This window comes from Netta rufina (genome assembly GCF_964035555.1).
Source record: "Netta rufina genome assembly, chromosome: 2".
Classification (NCBI taxonomy): Eukaryota; Metazoa; Chordata; class Aves; order Anseriformes; family Anatidae; genus Netta; species Netta rufina.
In genome coordinates, this window is record NC_140124.1 from 53,792,639 (window position 1) to 53,807,974 (window position 15,336).

At 38.6% G+C, this 15,336-nt stretch overlaps 1 protein-coding gene across 4 annotated transcripts in view; it reads left to right on the top strand.

Moving 5' to 3' along the window:
- The window catches only part of TNS3 (tensin 3), a 248,233-nt gene that overhangs the window by 168,721 nt on the left and 64,176 nt on the right, over positions 1 to 15,336 (top strand). For all 4 annotated transcript variants that reach the window (XM_084281745.1, XM_084281746.1, XM_084281748.1 and 1 more), the window contains one exon: positions 4,585 to 5,844. In XM_084281745.1, the coding sequence (XP_084137871.1) occupies positions 4,585 to 5,844 (1,260 nt within the window). The remainder of the gene's footprint in view (positions 1 to 4,584; positions 5,845 to 15,336) is intronic.

A 15,336-nucleotide genomic window follows, 5' to 3' on the forward strand; every position in this document is an offset into this window, starting at 1 on the left:
ACAGGGGATAGCTGGGGGGACAAGCTGGGCTGGAAGACTGAAATGTGTTTTTACTCACAAGTCTGCCTTCAGGTATTTGGATTTCAAGAAGGGCATTGCCAGGAAACATGGACTTGGATGTAAGCCACTGAATTGGGTATGTGTTGGTATTTCAGCTTCTAATTTTTATGTAAGTTGCTCTTTGTGTATAAGGTATGGGAATGAAAATACTCACATAGCCTTCGCTTTGAGGCTATTTATAAGGGGGCTCCTGATACTGGTGTGTCTGTGTGTTTCAGATTCAGTGTGTGGATTTTGCCAGACTTCAGCCTGGGCAATTCAGTGTATTGGAGCACCTCCTGGGAAGAGAAGTCAGACTGAAAGAAAGTGGGCCCCTTCAATTTGTTTAACTAAATTCCAGAATTACTTAGGTCTCCACCCTTGTGAACTTCCCATGTTTTTTGACAGCTACATTACTCTCATGTTTTACAGAGTGGTACTTCCTTGGGAAAAATGAGAGTAGGGACTGAGCTGTGCATTGAGAAGAGGTACTGAATACATAAGGCCTCTGCTGTGCCATTATTTATCAAGGTGCAGAGAATAAATTTATGCTTTGCGAGTATATTTTCTAATTTTCTTTGGTCCAAAAATATTCACTATATATGAAGCTTCACATTTTCAAATAAGTTGGATATCACTTTGAGGGGAAAAACATGGACAAAAGCCAGGATAAAGCAAAGTTGGAAAGTCCTAGTGCAGAGGTATTCCAAAATTATGATCGAGCAAAAGATGAGATATAAAATTAAGGTGTTAGTAAATACCTTGTATTTTGAAGGTTATAGTATTTGAATAGTTTGTCCTGGTCTTATGAACAAATATCATAGAATCACAGAGTGTTTTGGGTTGGAAGAGACTTAAAGATCATCCAGTTGCAACCCCATTGCCACGGGCAGGGACAACTTCCACTAGATTAGGTTGCCCAAAGCACCATCCAGCCTGGCCTTGAACTATTCCAGCGATGGGGCATCCACAGCTTCTCTGGGCAACCTGTTCCAGTGCCTCACCACCCTCACTGTGAATAATTTCTTTCCTATATCAAATCTAAACCTACCCTTTTTTGTTTTAAAACTCTTTACCCATTGTCTTGTCACTCTACTCCTTGATAAAGAGTCCCTTCCCATGTTTCCCATATGCCCCCTTTAAATATTGAAAAGATGTTATAAGGTCTTCCTGGAGTCTTCTCTTTTCTGGGCTAAATAACCCCAACTTTTTCAACCTCTTTTTTTTATGAAAGGCTGTGAAAAAAGAATATACACACTATCTAAAATATATACTTCATTATATAGTATATTTATGTGATGTGCTTGACCTTCAGATCAACAGTCCACTGGCAGTCTGGCACTTTTCTCATATGGACTTCTGTTGTTGTGCTATGGCGCTGTGTAATGATACTTGGAGGGCAAGTGAAGGCAAATGCAGAAGGGTTTTTTGTCACTTTCCTAGGTTCTCTGATTGTACTTGAAAAGTTGAACGATTTTGTATTTAACATTTTTGTATGGGGAACCAAATGTGTGTGCTCAAATGTTTCGTCTGGAGTGAGGTATTTATGGCTGGCTAGCATGTGTGAAGGATTTATAGCCTAGCTTTGGATAATCAAAAAGTCAAGATTTCTTGAAAGAGTACTAGTGCTATATTTATGTTACCATGTTCTAGTTCAAACCTGTAATATCTTCAAGTCTGTTTTGTGTCAGGATATTCAAGTATTCAAATCAAAGCAGTGTTATGTGTTATCTTTTCTGTTTTTTCAAACTCAAAACTAACCACACAGAGAAGAAAATGCCACCTAATAGTTACTCTTACCACTTTGCTTGCTTATTTATTTTTTTTCAATTTACTGTGGTAACTGTATTAAATAATTCCATATGAAAGTTTTTCTGTCCTTTTGTGCTGAAGCTCCATGAGTGCTTCATTGTCCTAGCAGCAGTGAGAACTTACGAGAAATCACAGCATGGAAATGTCTGAGAAATTGTCAATTGTCTGTCTTTTCCTTAGCTACAGTATTTTTTTTCATAAATACTGTTTAAAAATACCTGTACACTGATATTTGACCTAATGCATAGCAGCTCTTTTCACTGTGGAATTTACACATTATATCATAAATTTAGGAAACTTCTACTTTCACCTGTAGACAAATTCTATTGCAAGGGGAATTGCTTTCTTTTTCCCTTAGCCAGATGACTTGTTCTGTAAAGGAGTATTTTTGGTCTTTTGGATGTGCTAATTTAAAAGTCAACAATAGGCAAGTCATAGTACCTAGTCCCTAAAAAGTAAACAACTGTCCTTTAATTATTGGCTAAAATCTATTAAACCTATCTTATAACTTCCAATGTATAAGCATTTAAACTGATTGAAGACTCTGCCTGTAGAAAATGTCGAAAACACTGTGGTGTGATTTTAAGTGTATTTTGAAAATGTGTGTTAGAGTTGATACACTGGTTTCTCTGTGAATCTTTTGATTCTGAAACTGCCACAGATGGAGACTAAGCTGTTGCTTACCTTTGACAAAATCCTATCTGTTCATAAGTTGTAATGGTCTGTTTTTCTTTTTATCAAACAATTCTTAAACTATGAATAGGAAAAAGTTCTCGAGAAAATTCTGCTTAATATAAATGCTTTTGTAAACGAGCATTAAAAAAACCTTTGGAAGTAGAACCACTCATTTGGCTTTCTTGGCTAGAAATATTTACTCTTACAGGTTTTTGTAAGAAATAGAATTCTGTTCATTTTCATCATTGAGGAAAAGCCCAGTAGCCATACTCCACCTGAAGCTGAATTAAGCTTTGTGATGTGTGTGGACAATGGGAAAGCAAATCTGATAAAGTATTACTCCATACATTGTAAGAATGTGCCTCCTAAGACTTAATTTAATTTCCTTGGTCTGTGATGTCAAGATGGCATTTTAAAAAACCCAGACAGTCAGAGGTGAGAAAAAATGGTTTAGATAAAAAGGTGGATTCAAATAAACTCTTGAGCTTTTAAAATGTTCCAGAGGGAAATCACTATTCATTGTACTGTGATTTTTTCTATTGCCAGTGTTGGTAGTACTGAAATAACATGGAAGAGATTGTTCTCATTGTGGATTATGTTTATTTATTTATTTTTTTGTCAAGTTTATGATTTTTTTCTGGCAGACAAAAAAAAAGTTTTCTCAACAATTTTAATTACCCATTTTGTATGTATTTCATATATGTTATTATAAAGTATATGTTTGCTAATCCTGTTAGTGGTAAAGTATAATGTCTAAAATATTCCATATGTGATAAAGCACGCAGACAGTCCAGACTGTCTGTACCTAGGCTGTCAGTCCAGAGGCTGAAAGTCTAATCTCTAATTTGTGGTGCTCTTGACTTTCTTGCTGTATGTTTTGCATTCTTTTTTTGTGGCTTATTGAAAAATTATTAAGATGTATTACACTTGAATGAGGAATGGTGGCTGCAGCTTGAAAGATTCAAGAATATGGGACAAGTTGCTGTAGACAGCAAGAAGCAGGGCAGGGGGGATCATGGATGTCAGTCCTAGGATCAAAAGCCATTCCAGTGGTTACTTCAGCAAAGCCTTCCAGTTGATTTCATTAGCCCTGTAAGAAGGTGAGACCTGGCTCACACAGTTCTTCTGTGCATAACCAAGTCACTGAACTGTGCTAATTGTGTGTAAGTAATTGGAAGCAGGAATTTGTCTGTTCCCAACAACTATCCTTAGTAAGCCAAGTAGATGCGTTTTCCTATAAAATTGCTATATTTTTCTAAGATGTTCTAAACAGAAAAAGAAGTTCTAGCCTCTTTTTATTATGAGCTGCTATTCATAAACTTTAGAGGAGCAGGTACCTCAGAGATCAGATATAATGTTAGGTTCTTCTCCTCATTGTTGAGAAAGGAGTTACATTCTGATTCTTGAGGGAATATGGCCTCACTAATTAAAAATGGAAACATGAAGTGCATACCACAACCTCCACATGTATATAGATTTTATAGTCTTAACCGATACAGGCTTACGCATGCCTCTCTGAAGAGGTCTTATGTATATTCTAAGGACTGCAGCTCTGACTGAAATCCTGTTGTTCCCTTGTACCACCAAAAAAAATAGTAAATGATTTTTCATAGTGTATTTAGACTATGAAATGTAAATGAATGAACCAGTGATTGCATGATTCTTGCTCTGAATGGAGTGCATGGTAGCTGCCTCTCAAAGTTCTGGCAGTTCTTCAAATTAGTTTGAAGATTTTGTAGAGACATAAAACAGTGTGAGAGAACATCATTTCATCATGGCCTGGTAAGATCACAATTAAGCATTTCACCATCCAGAATATGGATGAATGGCTTGTTATATTTACATCAAGAATTTTGTTATAAACTGAAATGTAAATGGAAAAATGAAGGAAGACAATGCTATTTGTTGATACAGAATTTGTAGAGCCAATTGAGGTTTGCAGAAACAATACCATTAGTATTAGCAGTACTTCTGAGTGTGGTATGGCATAATGTACCTTACATGCTCTTATATAATGCCTTGTCTTTTTCTCTCTCTTCCTTTCTTATCTCTCCACAGTGCTGCATACCCAAGGTCCTATTGATGGCAGTCTGTATGCAAAAGTAAGAAAGAAGAGTTCTTCAGACAGCAGCATCCCTGGTGTTGCTCAGGGTGTTCCTGTGACAAGCAGTCCCGATCACAGTGACCATACTCTGTCTGTCAGCAGCGATTCGGGACACTCAACAGCTTCCATCCGGACAGACAAAACCGAGGAGCGCCTTGTGCCAGGCGTCAAACGGGGGCTGAGCCCACAAGAGAAGGCAGAACTGGACCAGCTACTTAGTGGCTTTGGTTTGGAGGATTCTGTCAGCAACACCAAAGATATGACTGATGCTGGAAGCAAGTACAATGGGACTCGCCACATAGTGCCAGCTCAGGTTCATGTGAATGGAAACACCAAACTGAAGGACAGGGAGACTGATATTTTGGATGACGAAATGCCTAATCATGATCTTCACAGTGTGGACAGCATTGGGACTTTGTCTTCATCAGAGGGGCAGCAATCTACCCACCTAGGGAATCTGAGTTGCCACAAGAGCAGTCAGAACTCCCTTCTCTCAGATGGCTTTGGAAGTAACACTGGGGAGGACCATCATGGTGTTATTGCCCCAGACCTGGGAATTGGTGTGGATCCCCTCTATGAGAGATCATTTGGAAGCACTGAGCCGAAGTCAACTCAGCAACTGCAAAGGAATCCTTCAGTTTCACCCCAGCCTCAAGCCTATGGCCCAAGTAACTACTCTACTCAGACCTGGGTTCGCCAGCAGCAGATGGTCACTGCTCACCAGTATGGTTTTGTCCCAGAGAATGAAATGCGGATTGGCATTCATAACACGGTGGAGAATTCAGGCAATGTCCAGAGCCAGTCCCGAGTTCCAGGCACACCAACACACGGCCCCAGTAGTAGAGATGCTGTGCAGAGGGGGCTAGGAAGTATACCAGGTGTTTCCGGAGCTGCAGAACATGCTAGCAATGAGAGTTTTAAGCTGGGGCCGGTGTCACAGAGGGATGCAAATAGCCTGGATCTCAGAGTGAATGCAGGGGACTTGCCAGCTTCTCCAACTTTGGATATTGATCAGTCTATTGAACAACTGAACAGGCTGATCTTGGAATTAGACCCTACGTTTGAACCTATCCCAACCCGCATTAACACTGTCACCAGGGACACAGATCAAGTAAATGGTTTCACCAGCCTTAATGTGGGTGTGGAAGAGCTTGGCAGGAGCCCTGGCTTCCATGAGAAATTAGAGGTCATAAACAGGAATCCCTCCCAGCATGGTAAGCTGTTGAATATTGTATGGCAATACTGTTTGAATGCTTTTGAATAGTTTTTGAAGTGTTTTTCCCAGCACATCTACTCTTGATATGGTGCTATAGGACCTCAGATCAAGAATTAAACTTTCAGGATGATTATCAAGGAGTTCTTCCTGATATCCTGATATATAACAGTCCATTATGGAATCACGCTGATTTTAAAAAATGTGGTTTTGAAGATTATTAAATGCCTTTGGATACTTGCTTTTTACACGAGAAAAGTACTGTTCAGCAAATTCTAACCTGCAGATCATCAGTTGTCATTTTTTGCTGCTGTAAGTTAAGATGATAGGGGAGCAGAATTCCTGTGTGAATTCTACATTACTACATGAGACATTTTTAAAAGGTATCTGTAGTGGAATGTTTCATATTTTTTTGATGTTTTTATATATTTTTTATGATTATTTATGATTTCCACTTAAGGTAGGAGAAAAAGTTAATTTGCTCTTCAAATTTAGCGTAATGCTTTTGTATTAAATTTCTGCACAATACTTTCATGAATATAGTGATCTTTGCCAGTGAGGTATTTTAAAACATATTATTTCTGAAGTGTTGTTCTGTTGAGAAGTACAGAAGTTGCAGTGCTTGCTTACCATCTGCTATCTCTGTATAAGACAACTGAAACCTTTCATTAGTGCTGTAGCTGAAACTTGTGACCAGCTTTTTCTGGTCTTGCTTTCATGGTCTGAAGTTCTGTGTGTTCTAATTCCTCTAGCAGAACATATCCACTTCCCTTACTTTCCTCTTCTCCCTCTTCCTACCTCCAGTTTTGGTATAATAAAAAATTTGCTTGTTTCTCTGGGATTTGATTGTAAGATCAGCCAGCATGCCAGAACATCTCTGTGGCCTTGTGAACACAAATGAGCTGCTTCAGCTCAAGCCCAATTGGTTATGTCAAACTATTTGATGGTGACCATGCCTAAGTGCAGCACGTGGTTTCTGTTAGTGTGCAAGCCTCACAAGGAACAAGAACAGTGATTTCTCGTAAAGGAGGTGAAATCACAACTTTGTATTTAGAAGGGTAACTGAGGACTGAAGAAGTCCAGAAATCCATAGTAAATATGTAAGCTGCTTCACTGTTTGTTTTTAATATGCAGTATATGTTTTGTGACTCTTACGGGATTAAATTAATCAGTTTGTAGTTGTATTGAATCTTTCCAAATGCTTAGCTGATACACAAGTATTGAAAACAAGATTTTTCCAGCAGAAGAAATCTTCTGTTTAGTATACAGTAGTATACCAAATTTTGTGTTTAAAGATAACCAGGGCCACATAGAGCAGGCTGCCCAGGACCATGTCCAGACACCTTTTGAATATCTCCAAGATGGGAGATTCCACAGTCTCTCTGAACAAGCTTGGTCAGCTTCACAGTTAAAAAAAAATATTAAAAAAAAAAATAAAATCCTGATATTCAGTTGGAATCTCATTGTGTTTCAGTTTGTGCCCACTGCCTCTTGTCCTGTCACCACTGAAACGGGCCAGGCTCTGTCCTGTTTGCTCCCTCAGTTCAGGTATTAATGTACATTGATAAGATCCCCAATGCACTTTCATTTAATTAAGAACTTACAAGCAGTGTTCCATACAGTATTTTGTTCTGAACTCTACCAAACTCTGAGCAGGTCAACCACTGAAAAGTGTTCAGATATATCAGATTTATTTGCTGCATAAGGCTACAGCAGCCTGGAAATGTATGAAAGTTCTTTCTTGTCCTCCAGGGCTAACAAAATATGTCTAACGTAGCACAAAGCTGGAAGTACCAGCTTTAATTTCTAGAAATGCTAACATCTCTCTTGGTCATGTTATTGTGTTCAAATTATATCATGTATTTTTCTTCTTATAAGGCAAATAGAGTGAAGATTAAAAGTTTATAAGGCTCTCAGGCTTCAAGGTATATGAGGCTAATTACTAAATGCATTAGGTTTCCTAAGAGTTTCTCCTCAGTTTTGTGTAGTTTAGTGCCAATAACTATTTAAGTCTTCCTTTATAATTTGTTAGAAAAGATGTTGAAATTCTGATATGCCATTTCAAAAAGCTAGTTGAAATTACTTGGTGACACTGCTTTTGCTGTTTTTTTGTTTTGTTTTGTTTTGTTTTGTTTTTTTTTTGATAGCAGATAATTAGGCTGAATATTTCAGGTCAGCATTCAGTGCTCCTACTAATGAGATCTATTAGAAATATAACCGGCAAATTCTGGTTTTAAATGGGCCCAGTATGGTTTAATTCGGTCACCTTATGAAAGGCTGGAAAGCAGCTTTTCTGCAACCATGAAAGGAATTTAGTGCACACTGTGTTAGCAAAAAAAAATAAAAAAAATTTTTAGTTGGTAAGTTTGTCTGCAAATGTGATGTCTCAGCCTGACATTATTCTAATAGTTGTGCAGTTCTTGAACTCAAACACCAAAACTGTGCAGCCATATCCAACTCTCAGCTCAGTTTTATAACTATCTTGAGTATCTCTGTGTGATTTTTTTATTTCAGCATATTAGGTATACCTTTTCTAGCCAAACCAGAATAAACTGTTATTTGGATCTTTAAGTCATTTCTTAATTTTTTGCTTGGAGGAAGTACTTCATTCACACTTTAACTCTCCTGAAATCAGATTCTGTTGAAGCTCGTTACAAAGCCTTTCATTGACATTAGAGACTTCAGGAGCAAGTTGGCAAGTAAAGGGTTACCCATGCATTTTTAGGGCCAAAAAACAGATGAATGAACTGCATCTACAGTTTAAGCGTTGCAGAAAGCCTGAAATGTGTGGAATCCAGGATATAGAATGCAAGACTGAAGGCCTGTGTTGGCCTCTAGTGCTAGCTTTGTCGTATTGAGATTTATGGGCCTCATTCTAGTCATATTTCTAGTAACTTAGGATACTTATGTTTAGAAAAAAAATCCTTTAAAAATTTAACTCTTAAGTGCTTTCTTTACTATTTACCTTGGATTTTTCAAGGCCTTATGCTGCCACTGTTGTCAGTTTTGAGTAGCAACTTTTAGCCTTAGTAGTCTCTTTGAAACAAGGTGCTAGTATAAAACTTACAAGACTCATAAGATCTGATTGAGGCAGCTACAAGAAGCCTTATATATTCTTACCCGATATTTCCTGGTGGTGGTCCATGTTGAGAAGTTATAGTTCGTTTCATTGAACACAGCAAAACTGAATGGGTGCTTTTCTTTTGCTGCAGCTCCTAATTTGAAGGTATGTGCAAAGGGTTTATTAGTTAAGGTATCTGGAGATGTAAGCTATACCACCATCATTTGCAATGATTTCTAACTCACAGGATGACATATTTTGGTAAAAGAGGTAGAGAGCAGGGTTAGTAAGGATTTAGATATTTGGCTTTAGCCAGTACCTTTAGGCAGCAGCGTGCATTAAAGATTAAAGACCATTGTTTGCAGCTAGTGTTGGTAGTGTCTAGAGGTGTTTCCATTGTGTAAAAATCATGTCCCTTGCTCTTGACTGATAAGCAGCAGTTTTGAATGTCCTTTGCCTGCTCTTTGATCCTTTTGAGTATCATTAACAAAGCAATTTGCTGTTGTGTCTAATCTAATTGCAATGCAGCAGACAATTCCCAAGAGGGGTGGCCTTACTTTGCTTCTGCAGTCTGGGGGTATGCATTGCTCTGTTCATCTGTGCGTCTGATCTGGCAACTGTGCAGTGGTGGGTTCTGGATTATCTTGTCCATCTGATGGTTTGAAGGTTTTCTTATGGTTTATTTCTGTGTCAGATCATGAAATGATGTGTGCAAAAAGAGAGTTGAGGACACAGATGGAGGCAGGGAGGCAAGTGGAATGACCATTTTAGCAGTTTTTAGATAGATAGGACAGGTGTATCATGAAACTGCATACTGATATTTTCCTGATAGAACCTGATCTGTAGGAACTTCACTGTGGGCAACACAGTTATTCCTTTGTGTTACTAAACACAATTAGGGAATTATGATTAATACTAGGGCAAAGCTAAGGGACAGATCAGTTTGGTATTTTAGGGCATTAGCACCAAGACTAAAGTTGGAGAGATCAGGATTATTCCCCTGTCATTTTCTGCATTTGCTTCAGCATGTGGTATTGAAGTAAGTAACATAAATAATAGCATTTTATTAAAGAAAATATTTTTAAAAGAAATATTCTTTCATATAGCTTTACTATGATAATAATAACATTTTAAGTTTGCCTTTATGTCAAGTGCTAAAATGTTCTATTTTTACTTTTTCAAGTACCATTCACTTAATAATGGAACTTGACTTTAAAACTGCCTATGGTTCCAAAGCTAAAACAATCTGTATGTGGCATGCTGCCATGTCTGCTTGAAACTGGGAACATTCTGGTTTTCCTTGCTTCAGGAATTATTTATTTACATATCTGGACTTGTCCTGGCTGTTGTATAAGGAATCATTTATGCATACTGTGAACAAAACAAATTGGGGGAAAAGCAGGTTGACTATTAATGAATATTAAGAATGAGGAAGACCTGGAGTGTTTTGCCCTTGATAAATCATTTCTTGATGGAAACGGAGCATTCTAGTTGCAAGGAGTAATTCCATATTACATAGATGCAATAGCCAGTATCATTTCATGTCTCCTCTGAATCTAGATGGCAGTTGTAGTTCTGACTGTAAAACACAGATGTTCTGATATTTTGTTTCAAATTGTGCACAGCACTTCAAAAGAGTTAATTTAGAAGTCTAATCCAAACATCACAATATTCTTCTAGCCATATAACTGAGTACTGAAGAAGCAACCTACTGTTCTCAGCTATATGAGAAAATAGGTGGATACCTTGAAACAGCAGAATTACTCTATTTTGGACTGAGTGGTAAATGTTAACTAGAATTAAAAATAAAAACAGGTAAAAACATAACTCACTGTGTTTGGTAAAGTCAAAAGTGTATTCCTGCATGCTGGGGAGCAAACTAATGTACAGTGTCATGGGAAGATCTTCTCCAGATTTCTTAACACTTATTTCTCTCCACAGGGCACAACTTAAGTATCAGTTTGGTCTGACTCTATCCCTTGTGCATGTACATATGTGCAGTAAAGCTGAAGTACTCAGCATGCTTGCAATGGAAGACTGTAAATATGCTATATATTAAAGAACACAAAACCATATCATTTAAGATAAATGATCACATAAAATAACAGTAATGCCTTGTTCGTTAACAGTCTGTGGTAAAGGAGCACTGGCGTACTAGGTATGGTTTACCTAACCTCTGAATAGTCTTACGGAATTAACCTGAGCAGGATACTCACTTAGGCAATTAACTAGCTGTTTCCACTACTTCAGCAACAGGAGGTGTAATTAATAGCACAAAGAAATGCTTGCTGACATGGAGATGAAGAAATAGCCATAACCAAAACAGTGGTTGACTACTGATCAGTGATGATCAGTCTTACACCATCAAGTTTTAAGGTGAGCCATATGCCGTGTGACTCAGTCTTTCACCTCATGCATATAGAGAAGAGAGAATTAATTGACGTGTGATGGAGGGATTTGGCAGATCAGGGCTGAACCGCCCTGAGATTGAATGGAAATATCCACTAGTTGGAGTTGAGTCAATAACAAACTAGTGGAGATGAATGGGATTGATGCATTGTGTGTGTGCCTGAACTGAGTGTTAAATAACGAGAGAGTAGTAGGATTATCTGGTTTCTAGAATCATAGAATGATAGAATGGTTTAGGTTGGAAACGACCTTAAAGATCATCTAATTCCAGCCCCCCTGCCATGGGCCCCATTAGACCAGGTTGCACAAAGCCCCATCCAACCTGGCCTTAAATGCTTCCAGGGATGGGGCATGTGCAGCTTCTCTGGGCAACCTGTTCCAGGGCCTCACCACCCTCCGAGTGAAGAATTTCTTTGGAATATCTATTCTAAATCTACCCTCTTTTAGTTTAAAAAGCATTACTCCTATCACTACACCCCCCTGACAAAGAGTCCCTCTCCTGCTTTCCTATAGGCCCGCTTGAGGCCGCTATAAGTTCTCCCTGGAGACTTCTCTTCTCCAGGGTGAACAACCCCAACTCTCTCAGCCTCTCTTCATAGAAGAGGTGCTCTAGTCCCTTGATGACCTTTGTGGCCGTCCTCTGCACTTGTTCTAATATGTCCATGTCCTTCTTGTGCTGGGGGCCCCAGAGCTGAGTGCAGGACTCCAGGTGGGGTCTCACTAGAACACAGTAGAGGGGGAGAATCATGTCCCTCAGCCTGCCTGCCACGCTTCTTTTGATGCAGTCCAGGATATGGTTGGCTGCCTTGGCTGCAAGCACACATTTCTGCTTGGGATTTCCCCAGCATTTCTGCTGTATTTCCCCTGTATTTCTGCTTGGGATTGCCCCAGTCCACATGCAGGACCTTGTACTTGGCCTGGTACAACTTTGTGAGGTTCACACAGACCCTCCTCTCAAGCCTGTCCAGGTCCCTCTGAATGGCATCCCTTCCCTCCAGCGTGTTGACTGCACCACACAGCTTGGTGTCATCAGCAGACTTGCTGAGGGTGCACTCAATCCCATTGTCCATTTCACCCACAAAAATGTTAAACAGTGCCAGTCCCAAAACTGACTGATGAGGAACAACACCACTCGTCACCGATCTCCACTTGCACATTCACCATGGCTCTTTGAGTGAGATCATTCAGCCAATTCCTTACCCAGTGAGTGGTCTGTCCATCAAATCCATGTCTCTCCAGTTGAGAGACAAGGATTTCATGGGGACAGTGTCAAATGCTTTGCACTATCCAGGTAGATGATGCCAGTTTCTCATGCTATAACTGTCATAGATTTGTCATAGAACTGGCCACCAGATTTGTCAGGCATTGTCTGCCCTTAGTGAAGCCATGCTGGCTTTTACCAATCACCAACTTATTTTCTATGTGCCGTAGCATAGTTTCCAGGAGAAGCTGCTTCGTGATCTTGCCAGGCACAGAGGTGAGACTGACTGGCCTGTAGTTTCCCAGGTCTTCCTTTACACCCTTCTAGCATGAGTGTTCAGAGAATCCATGTCCTTAGACTTCATGTACCTATTTTCAATGCCCGGCAAATAAATGTGTGTGAAGTGAGAATGCACACTGTTGCACATTCATGCCTCTGTTCACTTGTATGTTTCTGCACTGTTTGCAGAATCAGCAGATAAGCAGCTACCACCCCTTTCACACTTCTTCCCAGAGGCTTTTATACACACGTATCCTTGACAAGTTTATCTTTTGACAGTATGTGTTACAGAATGTTCACTGTTTAAAAATAAAAAAAAAAAAGTGAACTATTTCCTTAAACTTGACTGAGCAAAGTTCTTCAACACAGTTGTCATTCCCTGAAGTGTTTTTCATAATCCCCTCTTTCGAAATTTTTTTGGTGAAATTGTTGCTGGTTCACTGGCACATCTGGCCCAGTTTTTACAGCTGGATGTATATGATTGTATATGGACTTGCATGTGCAGCTATTTTTTATGTAATTGATGCACTTTTGGCATTTGAATGAACTGTCAAAATGTGGCACATAACTATAAATAAAATTGTGCAAAGTACTGGCTGCTCTTGTAATGGTGTTCTGGATTCTGTCCAAAATGAAGTCTTGGCTTAAGTGCTCATTGTTTTTGAGAACAGGAGGAAGTAGATAATGATCCTTGTTTGTTTATTTAATGTTGCAAGATGTGTCTTAATGAACCATGTAGAACAGTGGTTGAGCTTTTTCACTCAGTGCTATGTGTGTAGCTTGTCAGAGGTAAATCAGTGCTCTGTTTTTGAAAGAAATTCTAATTTTTGCTTTTACATGAGCTGAGTTACATAAAGATGAGTTTGGTGGGGTTTCTGGTAGTAAATGAAAATACCATGTAGAAGTAATACAGTGCTGCAGTAGTTGTTCATTTTCAGTTTTGGGAAAGTATGCAGCCTGAGGAAATTTCTCTGCAACTTTATGTTCTCTCTTTACTTCACTCTATACATATTCTTTCGTGTCTAGTAATGTATGATCTTAATCTACTGTTAGAGATCACTTGTAAGACTTGCTTCCTCTAACCAGCCATCTTTTACCACAAGTATTGTCGCTAAGATGTAGGGAAGGAAAGCTAAAACAATGTTTTGATCGTACCTAGAAAACTGAGGAGATGGAGAGGGAGGTGCCGATCTCTTCTCCCTAGTAACCAATGACTGAACACGAGGGAGTATCACAAAGCTGCATCAGGGGAGGTTCAGACTGGTTATTAGGAAAAATTTATTTATTGTGAGGGTGGCCAAACAGTGGAACAGGCTTTCTAGAGATGTGGTTGATACCCCATTTCCATCAGTGTTCAAGAGGTGTTTGGGTAATGGCATTAATAATAGGTTTTTACTTTTACTTTTCAGAAACATGTAGCCTGTTTCCATCACCATGATTAAGAGATAAATGTCTGTCTAAGTGAGCATGAGTAAGGGAGGGGCTGTCTTTTCCATAAGATCAAAGTTCTGTTGTTTCTCTCAGCTAATTCTAATCATCTTTTGCATGCATGAGTTATAATTTCCTTTGAATATATTGCCTTAAAACATCCTTAGGTCCTTAATGTGGTGAGTGCAATGCAGATATACAGTTGTTACAGTCTTACATTTTGCAGGAGACTAGATAGTTTTTCAGCTAATAAATACTGCATTAAAGTGGACAAAACCGTCTTCCTTCCCTCCCTCAAGAAAATCCCTACGTCTCTAGATGACATGGAAAATTAATAATAACAAGGTGGCTAAACATCTGCAATATCCTCAGAGGTTATTACTTTATCAAAAATAAATCTTTGAAAATGATTCAAATTATGGTTTCATAAATTACACTACAGCATATCTACATGCTTCAGACAGAGGAGGAGAAGGAAATAAATCTTTTTTTTTTTTTTTTACTTTATTAAATAATAATTTTGAAAAGCATTGAACTATTCCAGATGTTTCCATTCACTGTTATGTTCCATGGGAGAGCAAACCAGTCTACCTGAAAGACCTGAGGTGACAGTTTTTAATTGAAATACAGTTAAAAAAAATGAGTTTTTTAGTTTAAAATGGAGTTTGAATTCAAATGTTTCAGTTAAACTACATTTAGTTAAACTAATTTGTAAGCTAAAGTTAAAAATTGAATTGTAATTGCATTTAGCAGCACTGTAATTTTTTATTCAATTTATGCCATGTTCATTTCACTCCAGAAATATTTATTGGTCATGTAACTTCCAGGATGTGTTCCTGACAGTAGCATAATTATGACATTTCTCTATGGGTGTAGAGAAATGACTGAGTTTTGCAAGAGGTGTAACACCCATAATTGGCACAGTGTAGAAGGGCCAGGAAGCAAAAGTGTCCAGATGTATGAAGCTGCTCTGTCTTGTGCAGAAAGATTTAATGGCCTACGTGGATTTGGGTTAGAGTTCAGATCTTTTAATTTGCTTGTAAGACTATTGGGTTATCAAGTGTCTGAATCCTAGACTACTTCCAGTTCTAAGTAAGCAAAAACAATACTTTGCT